The sequence below is a fragment of the Corapipo altera genome, unplaced genomic scaffold (genome assembly GCF_003945725.1).
Source record: "Corapipo altera isolate COAL_440 unplaced genomic scaffold, ASM394572v1 1, whole genome shotgun sequence".
Lineage (NCBI taxonomy): Eukaryota > Metazoa > Chordata > Aves > Passeriformes > Pipridae > Corapipo > Corapipo altera.
This window is the reverse complement of record NW_020884873.1, coordinates 27,464,134-27,479,376: the sequence shown is the minus strand read 5'-3', so window position 1 is coordinate 27,479,376 and position 15,243 is coordinate 27,464,134. Positions and strand designations below refer to the sequence as shown.

Below are 15,243 nucleotides of genomic sequence, written 5' to 3'. Positions count from 1 at the left end.
TCGTTGTTGTTGTTGATTTCATGGTAAATTCATGGGTATTCCTAGTACTCTTTTTGAATTTATTTTTTATTGTGTCATATTTAGGGATATTATGATACTATGGATGCTGGCTATATGGATGAAGATGGCTATTTATATGTCCTGTCTCGAGCTGATGATGTGATCAATGTTGCCGGACACAGAATTTCAGCAGGTGCGATTGAAGAGGTTAGCATTGCTTGACAGGAAAATAGAAGAGTGAAAGTTGAATAGAACAAGCTGAGACTGAAAATCTCACAAAATCTCTCATTTTATTTCTGCTCTTTTTGTTTGCATTTCCATTGGTACTTTTAACCAAAACATTTCCTATTTCATATTCTATTAAGGTGCTTTCCAGAACATAATAAATTTAGTCAGTAATAAGCAGTTTGTACCATGGGGTTGATGAGACAGATGTATGGGAAGCGTAGCTCTTAGCTCTGATAATGTATTTGTTTGGGAATATGTTAAGATAATGTAGAGTCAGCATGCCAAGCAGTTTCACCAACTACTGTACTAACTGAGGAGTAGAAACTTTCATTCCTAAAATATAGTGCTCAGTGTTGGCTGAATTCTTTTCACATAGACTCACATTTCTTGATGAAGACTTTCCTTCACATTTTCATGGCAGCTGTTTTGTCTCTTACTGTATGAGCAGTGCTAAATGAACAATGAAAATGACTGTAAAAAAACCTGCTGTTAAGTTGAAAGTCATTAATGTCATACCTATGCAACTCAAAAAAGTTGAAAATAGTGCAGTTCATAATAGTGTCTGAATTTCATATCATTGTTCACTCACCTCTCTGGAACTGCTGTGATTGATTGCCAGTTACAAATTTCCCTGATGACATATCAGTTGCTTATTCAGGGAGTATAGGAAAAGGTGTACTGGGCATGTACAAGATAAAAATACACTTATAAGAACTGTGAATTTAACTGTTCACTGAATCAAAAACTAGTAATTTTTCTGTTTGTAGTGTCTGTTAGGCTAGCGACTATGTTTTTTAAAGGCTAGGAAACTTAGAATAGAAGAAATTCTGATTACACAGAAGTGAACAAGTTCAGATAAATACAGTCAATCCATTGAGAACTGGTCAGCGAGGGAGCTGAACGAGCTGCTGCCCTGACTCACATAAAGGTGGCTTTTAGTCTGCTTAAGCCTCTTTCTCTTAAAAGTCATGGTTTTGTATTGCCCTGCTAGAGTGCAGCAGGGAATCTCAGTCCCTCAGGGTCTGAGCTGGACATTGTTTCTTTGCTTCAACCTTAATCTGAAACTACTATAACAAATGATAAATTGAATCACGTCCTCTGTTGTATTACCTTTGTATCCATCATACCAAGCTCAGTGTCTGTTTGTCTGCCTGCTAGTTAGGTCTTTCCCCTAGAAACATAAAAATGTTTCATCACTCTGACATTCTAGAAGCTTTTCTATTCACCTTTTGAACAAAGCTAAAAAGCAAGAGTGGTGTTAATGTATGCACAGCATAGTTAAATGGGAAAGCATTAAGAATACCACAATTAGTTTCTCAGTAAGATCAGTAAATACAGAGGTATTGAATCGCCATCTAATTAAGTGAGCAAGTATATTATCTGCATTTATATTATAGCTGCATTACAAGCATAACAAGTTTTTGCTAATGCTTTGACTAAGTATTTCAGCTTTATTATGTTCTAAATAATTAGTTTCTTTGTCTAAGGTATCTGTTAATACCATTGGAGCTCCATGTTTATGCAATGCAGTAGGTTTGTGTTTACTTTGCCAGTCAGTGAAGGGTAGCTATTATGGTAGCCTCAGCTTGTCTTGGTCCATCTAACTCTTGTCTGTAAATCTATGGTGTCCCTCCCTGCCCCTTTCTGAAAAACACCTAAATTGAATCTTGACTATCTGAGGCAACAGACTTGAAATTGAGGAATTTAGCATGAGAAATCCCTTTCCTTTGCATCCATCCTTGTGCACAGTGATCATTCCAGGAAAGCCATTTCACTTCAAGTTTTTTATTACTTTTAAACAATTTTTAAATGTCTAGTGCTAATTCTGTTATTTTCAGTTGTTTTACAAAGTTTGATAATTTTCAAATTAGTACTTTCTAATTTTTTTAGTATTTCCTAATTACTAATTTCAGTCATTTGAAGTTAGCATTTGAAAAGTTAATAGCGTTTTGGATAGACTGAGGAAAAATACTACAGTAACTGCAGTATTCCAGCTAACTGTCAGATTCTTATGAATAAGTGACAGTCTGGAATGGCCAAAACAAGCTACTACAAAACAAGCTGGCAATACTTAAATCTCTACCTTAGGGGTTCTGTTGGTGCCTGGCAGGCAGTTATGATATTTCATGGTAATGTGTGGTTACTGCAAACCTTTTTCCTGCGTTCTTATGGAAAACAATAGTTGTAGACCTTACTGTCTACTTTTCCATAATTCATTGGAATTTTCTTTCCTTTCCTTTTTTTTTCCCTTTCCTTTTGTTGTTGTTGTTGTTATATATGGCTCTCAAGTTTTTGTGGCCAGGGTCAAGAGGTCAGAACAGGAAAAAAATGCATTATTGAGGCTTGGCCTAGAAGTGACCAAAGTGCATTAAGTGTATGTGATGCATTGAAATACCATAGAGATTTGGAGTTGCGTAAGAATTCATTCCTGTATGATTTGTCAGTGTGGTTACAATGACTTCTGTAAAAAGCAGGCTATACCTGAATTCAAATGTATAGGTATATATTTAGCTTCAGCTTTTTATCTAGCAGACTCCTCTGCCCTTCTAATTCTGGGGTAAGCCCAGCCCTCTGTTCTATATGTTACTTGTGCACATCCTATCCTGTGAAAAAATATATAGTTTCAAAAGCTGTGCATAAATGTTCATGCTTTTGTACTTTGATAGACCATGCATCTACTATTGAGGTCAGTGTTTTCCATTTACCCTTTTTCTAGCATGGGATATTTCTAGGATCATAGTTCGTGAAGCGACTTACAAACAAAGTGTGCTAGAAACAGTTTGATCTTGGTGTATGTTGTAGTGTATCTTGGTGTAGTGACCATGGCACATAGAGCCAGTTTCTCCTTTCTGACTGTAATGCCCTGTTTCGAGGATGGGTTATAGGAAACCCTTTGAATTGTTCCTTCCCCATTGGTTTCACAAACAGGTCAACAACAGTTTTCCTTTTGTTAATTGGAACAACAGTGATTCAGCTCTCCATTTCTTCAGGTTTTTTTCTCTGTCTTCTTTGTACTTTTCCTGTCTTCCTCATTCACATGCCATTGTATGAGTAGCCAGTAGAAATGATTCCTACTTAATAAAAACAACCAAAAAAAGGCCTTTTCTCTTAAAATTTAGTTAGTCATCCCATTGCCTTCGATTTTGGCAACACAGTATGTGAAGTTCAGTTATTAGCAAGAACATAGCCCTTGTATGCACAGTCACATGATGTGGCCTCTGTGTAGGGTCATGTTTAGGTTCTCTTTGTAGTTCAGTCCAGAGGACTAAAAAGTGCTGAAAGCACTGTTGACAGCAAGATGCCCCAAGGCATACTGATAGCTACATGAAAATAGCCAGTTACTTTGGAAGAGGATTCACAGTTCCTGGCATCTTAAGCTCAGCTTTGTCCCAGACTTAGTGACACAATCTTGGTACGTACTGAGACATCTTGGTGACTGTTTTCCAGGAAGTGAGAACCTCAACTAGCTAATTGGAAGGAAGAGAGAATGTCTTACTTTTTTTAACTAAATGAAAATTTGGAGTATTTTTGTCAACGTGTTATTGTGTAACGTGTTAGGAAGGAGGTGGGCTCTGGTTTAATTGCCTCTTTTGTCTCAGGAGGTTGAGACCTAATGGTTCCAAGAGAGTGAGCTGAGCTAGGCTGGCTGCAAGCTGAGGCTAGGCCTGTATTTCGCCTTGGTTGAAACTATGCCTTTACAGCAGCAAAGAATAAAAAAGATAAGAGTTAGAATAAACCAATATGACTTTATAGCTCTGTAGTAAGAGTGCTTCTGTAGTTTTAGTCCTCAATTCACGCATTTAACTCCATGTTAATTGTAATGTTAGACTACTGTTATTTGTTCCAGCAGAGATCTCACTAAAAAAACAAAGATGCGATACTCTCCCAGAGAAATTACCTTTGGTTTGTTCTAGATTTTTGTCTTGTGCTTCCGTAGTTCTTACTTCTTGTGTTTGTTTGAGAAATACATGTAACTGTGTGTATGAAAGTATACTCATATACATCTGCAACACATATAATTGGAATCCTCAGGTGTACTGACTAAATACCTTTTGCTGTCAAAATGTAAGAAGTAACTATGTTAAATGTCCATGACTGTGGAATTTTTTCACTGAATGTCCATCTGTTATATTATTAGTTCAGTTTAGTTCTGTTTTCTATCCCTCAGTGTATTCTCTTCCATCCCGCTGTGGCAGACTGTGCTGTTGTGGGCCAGGAGGATCCTTTAAAAGGACATGTTCCGTTTGCACTGTGTGTACTGAGGCAAGGTGAGAACTCACTGATACTGATGTCACTAAGATTGCAAAAGTCTCAGAAAAGGTAAAGGATATGACTTTCTTCACCAGGTATAAAGACAGAAAAGAATAAGATTTTGAACGAGATTGTTGAGCGAGTTCGAACTAACATTGGCCCTGTAGCAGCTTTCCAGAAGGGGATGTTTGTGAAACAGCTACCAAAAACACGCTCTGGCAAGATACCACGTTCGGCTCTTTCTGCACTTGTCAGTGGAAAGCCATACAAGGCAAGTTGAAGATGTGTGCTTTAATGAATTAGGTGCACGTGCACAACTGAAGGCACAACGTTATGGTTTTTATTCTCTTGACTGTTCTGTAACTGGTCCATGACTTAAGGTAGTATGTTATATTTTATTTCTACTGTGACGTATCCAAAAGGTTTTTATGCTCCAGAACTTTCCAGATACTTTTTTGTTGATTGCTTTTGAAGGCTAGATTTAGAAGAATCTCTGAATGAAATTTTGTCTACTCTCACATGCTTCTATATATTCTTCCTTTTCAGATAACACCAACCATTGAAGATGCTAGTGTGTTTAAACACATTGAAGAACTGCTAAAGAAAAATTAAATGGGATAATACATCAATAACAAACATTTTAATTACAGAAGTACAAAGAGACTTTCTGTCTGTTAAGATTACCACATTTTAAAAACTAGTCATGATTTGGAACAAAATGTTTTTACTGCAGAAACATTACTGTGTTCTTTACCATCTTGTCACAGCCAGTGACACATAGTAAAGTCTCTGGATGTTGTGAATATATGCTGGTTATTAAGATGGCTAAGAATTGCACATAGAATTAATACATTTCTATAGTCTTAAAGGGGAGGAGTCTGTATGATGTCATGTAACCTTTCATTTCAGTCTGTTTTTGTATAATGTGACCAGTAACTTGAGTTTGAATACAACAGTTTACAAAAAGTAAGTCATGAACTGAGGACAGCAATAAATAGGAATTTAATTGTGAAAATTGTTGAAGACATAAATTGTTCTCACTTGTAAATTAGAAGCCTTTACATCTTTTAAATTTTTCTAAAATTAAAAATTTTAAAATTAATTTTCTTGATTCCACTGATTTCTTTTTCTTCCTAAGACTTTCTGCTATAAATTAGATTCCTATAATTTTTTTACTCAATAACTTTCTGAAATGTCTTTTTTGTAGAATGATAAATAATTTCTGGCTTTCAAATATGTGAAAATCCTCATTTGTCTGCTCAGTAATACACACGATTTTAAATAAAGGCAGGCATTTACTCTTTGCATTTTCTGATAATTTTTTTGTTAAAAAAATATCCTTATGATAAGGGTAACCAGAATGTGCTTTTGCTGAGGTATATATAACCAAGAAATTTAGCAAATACAGATACTAAGCAGCTTATCCTGGAATTTATAGGCCATTTCAGAATAGTTACAAAGTTCTTAACAAGCCAGGGGATGGAGGATACACTCTCTACATACTTCTTAAGCTGATGGTTTTTAATTGAACAATAAAGGTAAAAATGCTTTAAAAAATATACATATACAGAAAAGTTTAAAAGCAGAGAAGTTACTCAAACTCAGCAGTGCTTTCCAGAGGAAGAAACAATAAGCAATACATAAATTCAGATGATGTTGGTATATAAGAGAGGTCCTCAAAAGAGTCCAGAAATACTGTTGTGTGCTGGTGGATAGGATTAAGGATGGTATCCCTGTAAAGTGATGAAATAAACCAACAGATTGATGTAGGACATAAAAGGTGATAGATAGGTGCTGCTTACTGTGAGCCATACCCTGATGGTGCCTTGTGCCTGTGATCTTTTGTAGAATTGGTGAGCTCTACTAGTTGCATAAGAACTATGTAAAATGTTCCTGTGTTTTTTCACTTGGGACTGCATACAGCACAGCCAGTCATGTTGAAACAGGTCATACAGTCATATAATAAAACAGCCTCGTTTGAGTCTGTGCTGTACTTGTTTTTTGCCAAATCATTGTATAAGGTAGCCCACCCCAACCCTGCCGCCTCCGCTCAGTTATTCAATTTAGTTGAAAATCTCAATCTGAACAGAGGGTAAAACATGTTGTGAGAGACTGGACTGTAAGTGCTAATGGCTCTAAGAATCAGCAGGGTGCTTTGCTAACGGTGCTGTACTTCTGGGGCAGAATAACTTTAGCTTTGGTCACAAGATCTGGCTCATTCTTTTCCCCAACATATCTCATTTAACCCCATCCCCTGAATTTTAGTGTGGGCTGTGGCAATGTGGGCTGCAAAAGAAATTCTGTAAAATCTGAGCGGGTGTTACAAGGAAACGTGTATTCATATGATACTGCAACCACTGCCAGTGGTGTTTGCATTGTTTTACTTTGTGATATTCTGCGCTAAAATAATCCAGAAGGAGGCTGAGGGAGGAGGGGGAGAAAGAACATCAGCAACGAGGTCAGTCAAGCCCGAGGAACTGTATTTACAAGAGCCTTGGCTTTATATAGTTATAACCCTGCCATTATATCACACCCATCAGTAAGTTCACTGCTCCCTCTCGTGGCGGATTCTGACCGTAACTCCGTCGTGACTCATACCTGTTAGTGTCAAAATGTGTTTATGCGTGAGAAACATCTGGTTTCCAAATTTAATGCTCCTATGTACCAAGCTTAATAGACTTATAAACACAAATAGCACTGAATTCTTTTTTTATTGACATTGGGGGAGAAAAATTTTTCACCATCTGATTGACTGAAGTTTGCCAAATGAAAATAGACAAAACAAATGTTTATGTACGTGCAAACATTGCAGATCAAACTGCTTAAAGAAATAACTAAAAGACAGGTCTTGAGCTAAGATCAAGCAGCAGAAAAATAGCAAATAGGTAAATGACTATTAAGTAGGTCTTACTTTGAAACTTCCCATTTAAACAAAGAATAAACAACAATAACACCACCAAATAAAGCCACAGCAGGTAATAGTTGCTCTTCTAAACTTTTATACATTATATATTAATCACTCTGTCTTTCAGTTATTTCCTCTGATAAAACTGACTTCTGTGAAGTCTCAGCAAGGCCATCTTGGCTAAAAGCGTAACATTAAACAGGAGCCTAATGCCCTGTTAGAATGAAGAAATGGTGGGGTTTGGCTTCTCTTGTCTTTCTTTTTCTTTGTTGAATATATCTGGAAACGAGAATCTGATTCTATGCAAATATTAGATTTACTTTTCCAATGCTGGCTGGTGTTTCAAGATCCTGGAACGAAAAGGTGGCTCTTGGTAAAGCAAGATTCTTCTTGGTCCACAGGTAACATAGAAGAAAGTTTTTGGTTTTTTGTATAAATCATGTTTTATTAAATTGCCTTTTTTTTTTATAAACAGTTCTCCTGGGTTTATTTATTTGTTTTTAAGAGGTGAGCCATCATGATGCTTCTCTATAGATATCTGACATCTCCATTTTGTCTTTAGAGGTCCATTTTGGCTCCAGTTCCAGGTTATGTATTCTCTTATACATCATCAGAGGCAGGTGTTCAGCTTTTAATATTGACAGATTTTTCTCAGTAGGAACGTGTTGAAGCTTCTAACTCTGCTAAACATATTCATTTGACTGTTACAATCCAAAAACTGTAAAAATGGTGGAATGGAAAGATACAAACAGTATTATTGACACTGTGTTGTCAAATGTTTGCACTGAGACCCCATGTACCATAGATTTTATTTTTTAAAAAATCATATTTATATCCATTTACATAAGACTTACACATTTTAAAAGAAATACATACACAGTAAATACGTAAATGTCTAGTATTTTACAATAAAACAGATGGAACAATGTAAAGATGAGTGGCTTCATTTGATAAAAGCTTTGGATGTGCACTACTGCCAATTTTTTGATGACAGAGATGCTGAGAGAAAAAAAGGGAGGTTGTTTTGTTTTCCTTTTTTTTATTATTATTTTTTTTTTTAGTAATTTAGGTATTTTTTATTCTTATTTTAAGTTAACCAGTACATGAAAGGAACATCATATGTGTTTGTCTGATAAACTTTATGTATTTTCTTCCCTATTACCCTGTTCTTGCAGAAAGTTTTAATGCTCTTTTTGTAGGTAGTGATAGTGCACTTCAAGTAAAGTAGAAGAAAGAGATGACATCTAAGGGGAAAAAAAAATAAACATTAATTAGTGATGTTCTTTGTTTCTAATTTCGTCTAGGATGCAATAACAACAGAAAATATATCACTAACCGCTGTTGCATGTTTTAGTAAAACATGGTCTTTGATTATCTGTGGGAGGCATGCATTTGTTTAATTTTAGATCTGCAACATAGACCTATTAATAATGAATTTTAATATTTTACTAATGTATACTGATTTTTGTCCTAGATCAAAATAGACTGCTGCTTATGTTCATTTTATAGTTGTTTTCTTGCTGTTTTAATTCAGCACTGGAGTTAGTTTCCTGCATCTGGATATCTTTGCCTGTTTGGCACAAGGTTAAACACACATTTTCAGTGTACAGACCTTGCTGGTGTACTTTGTGGTTCTCCTTCCTAGTTCACTGCAGCTCAACAGCATTTACTTTTTTCACCCTGATGATTTCTTTGCTATGGACCAGCTGCTTCCAGATTATCATTCACATCTTTTTGGAATGCTGCTTCCCCCTTTGTCTTTACAAATCCTCTTTGGAACCCTTCATTGGTAAAGCACATTGTTAATTTTGCCAAATCCCCTTTAATATTTATTAGAATAGAAGTGAAACTAGTATGTTCTATTGCCTCAGCCAGTGGCAACAAAACTGTCCTGACTGAGCCTTCTGACTTGGGAAAGCTTGGACAGTGTGAGTGCCAAATACGCTGGCTGTGTGGTGTTGCAGATACTCAGCTGGGCAACATACAGCCAACCACAGCAGAAAACTTTCTGCTCTGTGGTAAACTTTGCAACATTAAATGGCCAGCATCAGCAGTCTTAATTGTTCTTAAATTTTTGATACTGAGGTTGCACTGGAACAGGGCTGCTCACAGTATGCTCATGTAACTGTTCTGAGATTTCTGGCAGCTTGTCATGGTTTCAACAAATGTTTAAAAAAACCCACCTGAAATGCAATTCAAAAGCATATGAGTGAGACACAGCTGCTGTGAAGAAACACTGTAAGACACTATAAGGTTGTATCTAATTGGTATTGTTGGTATAAATTATTTTGAAATACAAGGCTTTGACATTCTCTGTAAGGGAGTATCTCTGTAAGAGTAGCAGAATGCAAGAATCTGCAGCCTGCTGTGATCATAGGCCATGAGCATTTTTTCCACATGCAGTCTGTTTGCAGCTCTCTTTTCGACCTGCTCTTTGTAGGCATATTCCCCTTTATTATATTAAAATTTTTTTTATATCATTGTGTGACAGCTCATCCAGCTGTCCCTGCCCTCTGCTGCTTAGTTAGAATCAGTCCCTGGTTCTATGCATGCAGATATGTTAGTCACCAGAGTAACACAGCTGCTGATGGTGCAAGTCGTTACAAGTCTGGTCTCAGTCTAAGCTGGATCTGGAAAATTTCAAGAAGCATGTTGTAATGAATAACATTTCGTTTTGTCCAAGTATCAATCAGTTCCTTCCATGAAGAAACTGTTACCCAGGAACTATGATCACAAAATTCTGAAAACTCCTCTGTTGTCCTTTAAGCTCACATCCCCCACATGAGCAGTTCTTGTTTATGCATTCATCTTTGAGATGCAGGCAATTTCTTTAAATTTTGAAATTTGATATAATAGTGCCAGAAAAGTCTGTTACTTTACTTCTGGTTTTCATTTGCTACTTTTTTGATGATTTTTAATATAGTGGGAATAAACAGTTTGGATAATCTTAATTTTTGCTAGCATATCAAATTTCAGTTTCTGCCTTTGTTGAACTCTTCAAACCTCACCTCATGTGCCTGGCTCATTACTGTTGGCCTAATATAGCTTGGTATTTGAACTTAATTTCTTGGTCATACCTTATTGCTTTCAGCACACAATTCTGAAGCACATGGAAGAAAATGTATGCACCTCTGCTGTCACCACACTCTAACCTATACGTACGTACACAGAAAAAGATTTCTGTAATTTATGTGCTTCATCATCATCTTTGTAGGACCAGCTGCTTAACTTACCTTTAAAAAAAAAGACAAGAAACTAAAAACCCCACCCCTGGTGATTATTTTTTCAGTGGTGGCATGGAAAGTTCCCCTTTTTAAGATTAAGGCTTTATACTCTTGCAGTCTCCTGAACATCTGTGAACTAAGGCTCCTGTCATCAGTAGGATCCTGAGCAATCTACTGTTCCCACTATTAACATTTACTATTCCTAAGCACTTCTTGAACCTATGCAGAGTTGGTAAGGTCTTGATGGCCCCAATCCTGTCCCAGTCTTGGAATCTAAAAAAACAAACAAACAACCCCCCCCCTACTTTCTTGCAGACCCTGGCATGTCTTGCCTACAATATGCAACAGCTATTGAAGCATGTTTGATGCCTGATGAGGTTTTGGTGCTATCCAAATATTCTTTCCAGCTCCCTTACAAATCCTCAAGTAACTTAAAGGAAAACTGTTTTACTGAGAAAATACTAGCATGAAATGGTGCCATATTGATGGAAATGCTCATCATGTTAGGATTTTTGCAAAACTTGTGATGAAGTAGAAAACTATATTTCCACAGAACTTTGGAACAGTTAATCTGTGATATTCATAGCCATATTTAAAAGATAAATGGTAAAAAATGCAACATGAATTCCAGTACTAAATTTGATTCAGAGTTGGATCCAGCTCAGAATATCCTTTCTTTGTCAATTCTGAATGATTTGAGAACTGCAAGAATCTCTGCAATAGGTAACTTTGCAAAATTTTCTGTGTGGGGAAGTTTTTGTTCTAGCTTTATGCAGCTACCTGTTGTTCTAAATTGAACCATAGCTTTAATTTAAAAAAAAAGTAAATATCTTCTGCTTTACTAGTGTTGCCCCCCACCCCAGCTCATGGTAGAACTCTTTTGGAGTTCTCATAGAGTAAATTCATTCCCACTGCCATTTTCCCAAAATGTTATGGTTGGTAGCATCACTTAGACTGAGCTTAAGACTGTTGACATGAGGAAATGACCACCCTGGTGAGTCTGTAGTTATGTCCTCTGCTCCCTGCTGGCTCTTGCTTGGATAACGTGGGGTGTAATGTACAGTTACAAATAGCTTTTGTGATGACCCCTTATGAATACTCACAATTCAGTGCTGGCTTCTTTGCTAGGTCTTGTCAGCATGAGTATGTACGAACTGTTGAGCTGTCTAACCTCTGTAGTCGTGATGAAGCAACTGGAAATTGCAAAAAAAGAAAAAAAGAAAAAAAAAGAAACAAACCAGAACCTCTTTAAGATCATGAGGAAAATAAATCAATCTGTTTCCTTCTGGAAGGGTGGCTGTTAAATCGGTCTGTGGCTTTCTATGACATGATCTGGGCACAGTCTAGTTCGGAACTCAGTGTTTCTTCAAGTCTGATGTGCTACTGGAATCTCTATTAAGTGATACAGCTTAAAACTCAATTTTTGTCTTTGTTATAAGTCCCAATGCTCTTACCTATCATGCTGTTTAAATACTATTGCATTCTTAGTGCTTCGAGATAGGATACCAAATCTTGGATGAAGATATAGGTCTTCAAAATTAGTTACCTTTAAATCTACTGAGTTCAGTACCCAGCTCAAGAATAAACTGTCTGGAACACCTCAAGTAAATCACTAAATCTCCCTTATGCCTTAGTTCCCCTTCTGTAAAATGGGAATATCATCTTCTACATCATACCATGGCTAGAAGATGAAATCTATGAATGTCTGTAAGATTCTTAGCTGCTACAGTAATGTGGGCCATGGAAATGCCATGAGAGCTAGGAACAAATGGAATTCAGTGATGCAATCAGTAAATTATTTGTTCTGTAACTGCAACTATAAAGTATTTTTTTTAAAGGTGAGAAACTTTAATGGAATTTAGATGGCTTTAATGAAATTTAGGTGGCAATACTGTCATACCAAGTTCATTCAAGAGTTACAGAATGTAATCACTACAAGCGGTGCATTAAATTACTTTGAGACAAGTCTATCCATAGACCTAAATCCTCTCATGATGAAATAAATGGCAGTATTTTAAATGGGCCAATCTTTGTACTGATGCTTCTCAGAACTTCAAGCAGGCATATTTGGCTTTACCTTCCATATATCTGAAGGAATAGCTGTGATGGGATTTGTCCCTTCTCCTTGCTCTCTTACAATAATTTTTAATTTTTACTTATTTTTTAATTATGTTTCTTTGTTGCATTATGTATGCTTGTTACTTTCCCAATCATTGCTGATTTAGTGCATCTTTTGGAAATTGAAAGGTTTCCAGAGAAAATTAAGATAGCTATACAGGAACTCAGTTAATGCCAGAAATTCAGTATTTGCTAACTACCCGTCTGATGGTAATTATCTGCTAGCAACTTCAATTATTTGATGGTCAAGGCTAAGGTACCTAATTTGAAAGTCAGATAGGAAAATAGAGATGATAGCCCATTCTAAGTTCATTCTCTAAAATACACCCCACCTGCTGAGAGGCCAATAAGCTGAAAAATTTGCTTAAATATTATATGCAGTCTTAGTTGAAAGTTAGTAAATTAATTCTAGTCTTTCCGAATGTTTCCTTTGCAGACATAGGATGGTGAGATGGCCTTTTATTTTTTTTTTGTATTTTAAATAAACACTGACAGGCTGAAGCAAACCTGAAAAAAATCAACAGTATGCCAATTCGGTGCTTTTCTATTCCCTAATTCAACTCTCCCAGACTCTGTTCATCCCAGTTAAATGAACACAGATTTTTTGGTGCAAGACAGGCATGCATTAAAAGTCAATTTAGCGTGCTAGGATAAGTCTCTTGCTTTTCAACAGGAAGTGCAGAAGTGACTGCATACCATCAGTTGGCATCTTCCGTGACTGCCCTGATGTTGTGGTTAGTCTGAACCCAGCTGGCAGCGTTTCCGAAGCGCCCGGCATCATGCTGATCCCATGAACCTCACGCGGAGGAAACTGTCGTCGCCAGGAGGGGCCGCGTCTGAAGTTCTTGTCATCGCTCTGTCAACACAGAGTTGTATTTGATAAAGCAAAATGAAATGTTTTGATTAATTATCCTGCTGTGTGCTACCTCTCCCACTGTTAAATGTATTCGACAATAACAACCCTGCTCTGTTGCACTGCATCCAGTTACTGTAATGTGTTCGAGACACACTTGCAAAAGTAAATGTTTTAGAATATTAAATGTTGGGGTGGGAAGCTCTTCTTAAATCGCTGGCTTGATATAGTTGAGGGGTTTAGTATCAGCTAAAGTAGAACTTTCTTATACAGTGACGGTGCAGTGGTTTGTTACTGTATTAGCAGGCTTACATAAAGTGCTAATAAAGGATTAAACACTCGTGCATGCACAGAATTCATAGGCATCTCACATTTTCAGCAAGTCTTTAAAAGTTTTGTTTCTCATATGCAAAAGTCCAAGACTTGAACACTTTTGCACTGAACTCTTACATTAATATGAATAATTTCCATCATTGGATTTGAGATTCTTGATCCCAGATAACTGCCCCAAAACACACTTGATTAATATTAACTTTGAAAAACGAAAAATAAACAAACAGAAAATATATTTTCCTTCTTTCTTCTTTATTTTTAAATAAAGGATGTAAGTAGCCTAAAGAATAGATTGCACAGGCATCCAACCCACACACATTTTCTGCCACTTGCCCTGGCCAGTAGGACTTCCATTCTGCATGTTCTGCATGTTTCCTCTCTGGAAAATATTCATCTTAAGGTAAGAGTGCAGTGCCACATTTAGGATCAAAGGTGATATAAATATGTAGCCACACTGGCCCTTGATGGGCATTCCTAATTTTTTCTTAAAGCTTTAACTAACTCTTTTTTAACAATGTGAGAATTAACATGTCTTCATGCATTCAATTTAATTTTCATGTTTCACTGTGATATTTTATAAATACTTAAAATAAAATTAATTACTTCCTCAAGTCGTCTTTCAGTTCCTAGTGCTAAAAGGTTGTTGTATTCTCTCTCAAGGATCTGCCGTGCCTAGAGATACCAAAGTAAACAATTAAAATGGTTGAAGATGAATAAAAGGCAGTAGTGGGTACAGATTAACAATAAGTAGTATAAGCAAACTTGCCTGGGTGTTTTGTGTTGGAATCTGTAATAATAAAGCTAAACTGCTGTAGTCAAAATTTTCATCCAGTGCTATAAGTGAACCATGTACACCACTTTCTAGGATATTATTTGCATATTCTCGGAGGCCAATGGCTTGTATCCAGCGTATGACTCGATCGTTGCTCCATACCAGCACATCTGTAAGGACGTAACACTGGATCAGTGTCCTGATACCTGATAACTTCCAAATTGTACAGGTGCATGCATGTAGCTGTGCATGCACTGTGGATGTCATACTGCTTTATTTCTTAAAAGATGAATTCTAGCAAACCATTCATTCAGCTTTAATATCTCCTATTCAAAAACTCTGTGTGATTTTAGCTATCTTCAAGTTAAATGTTTATTCTGAATAATGTTTTGAAAAGAGAAATATCTTTCCAGAGGGCATCTCCAGAATGCAATTCCTTCCTCTTCCTATATATACCCTTTTCAATCCTTAGCCAAGTTTTTACAGTTCAACAGTGCAAGGGCACAGGAGAAATACCCATTCCTCAGGGCTTCGCTGGAGAGTTTTGTATTAAACATTT

At 36.6% G+C, this 15,243-nt stretch overlaps 2 protein-coding genes across 18 annotated transcripts in view; one reads left to right on the top strand and one right to left on the bottom strand.

Annotated features, from left to right (window-relative positions):
- The window catches only part of ACSS3 (acyl-CoA synthetase short chain family member 3), an 87,519-nt gene extending 81,733 nt beyond the window's left edge, over positions 1–5,786 (top strand). The window contains exons 13-16 of the mRNA XM_027653768.1: positions 85–207; positions 4,397–4,496; positions 4,575–4,750; positions 5,026–5,786. Of these exons, the coding sequence (XP_027509569.1) occupies positions 85–207; positions 4,397–4,496; positions 4,575–4,750; positions 5,026–5,091 (465 nt within the window). The 3' untranslated portion in view covers positions 5,092–5,786. The remainder of the gene's footprint in view (positions 1–84; positions 208–4,396; positions 4,497–4,574; positions 4,751–5,025) is intronic.
- Positions 5,787–7,171: 1,385 nt separating this feature from the next.
- Positions 7,172–15,243, bottom strand: part of PPFIA2 (PTPRF interacting protein alpha 2) — a 318,848-nt gene continuing 310,776 nt past the window's right edge. For all 17 annotated transcript variants that reach the window (XM_027653930.1, XM_027653957.1, XM_027653936.1 and 14 more), the window contains 5 exons: positions 14,679–14,854; positions 14,516–14,584; positions 13,423–13,582; positions 11,712–11,801; positions 7,172–8,628 (listed from right to left, as the gene is read on the bottom strand). In XM_027653930.1, the coding sequence (XP_027509731.1) occupies positions 11,743–11,801; positions 13,423–13,582; positions 14,516–14,584; positions 14,679–14,854 (464 nt within the window). In that variant the 3' untranslated portion in view covers positions 7,172–8,628; positions 11,712–11,742. The remainder of the gene's footprint in view (positions 8,629–11,711; positions 11,802–13,422; positions 13,583–14,515; positions 14,585–14,678; positions 14,855–15,243) is intronic.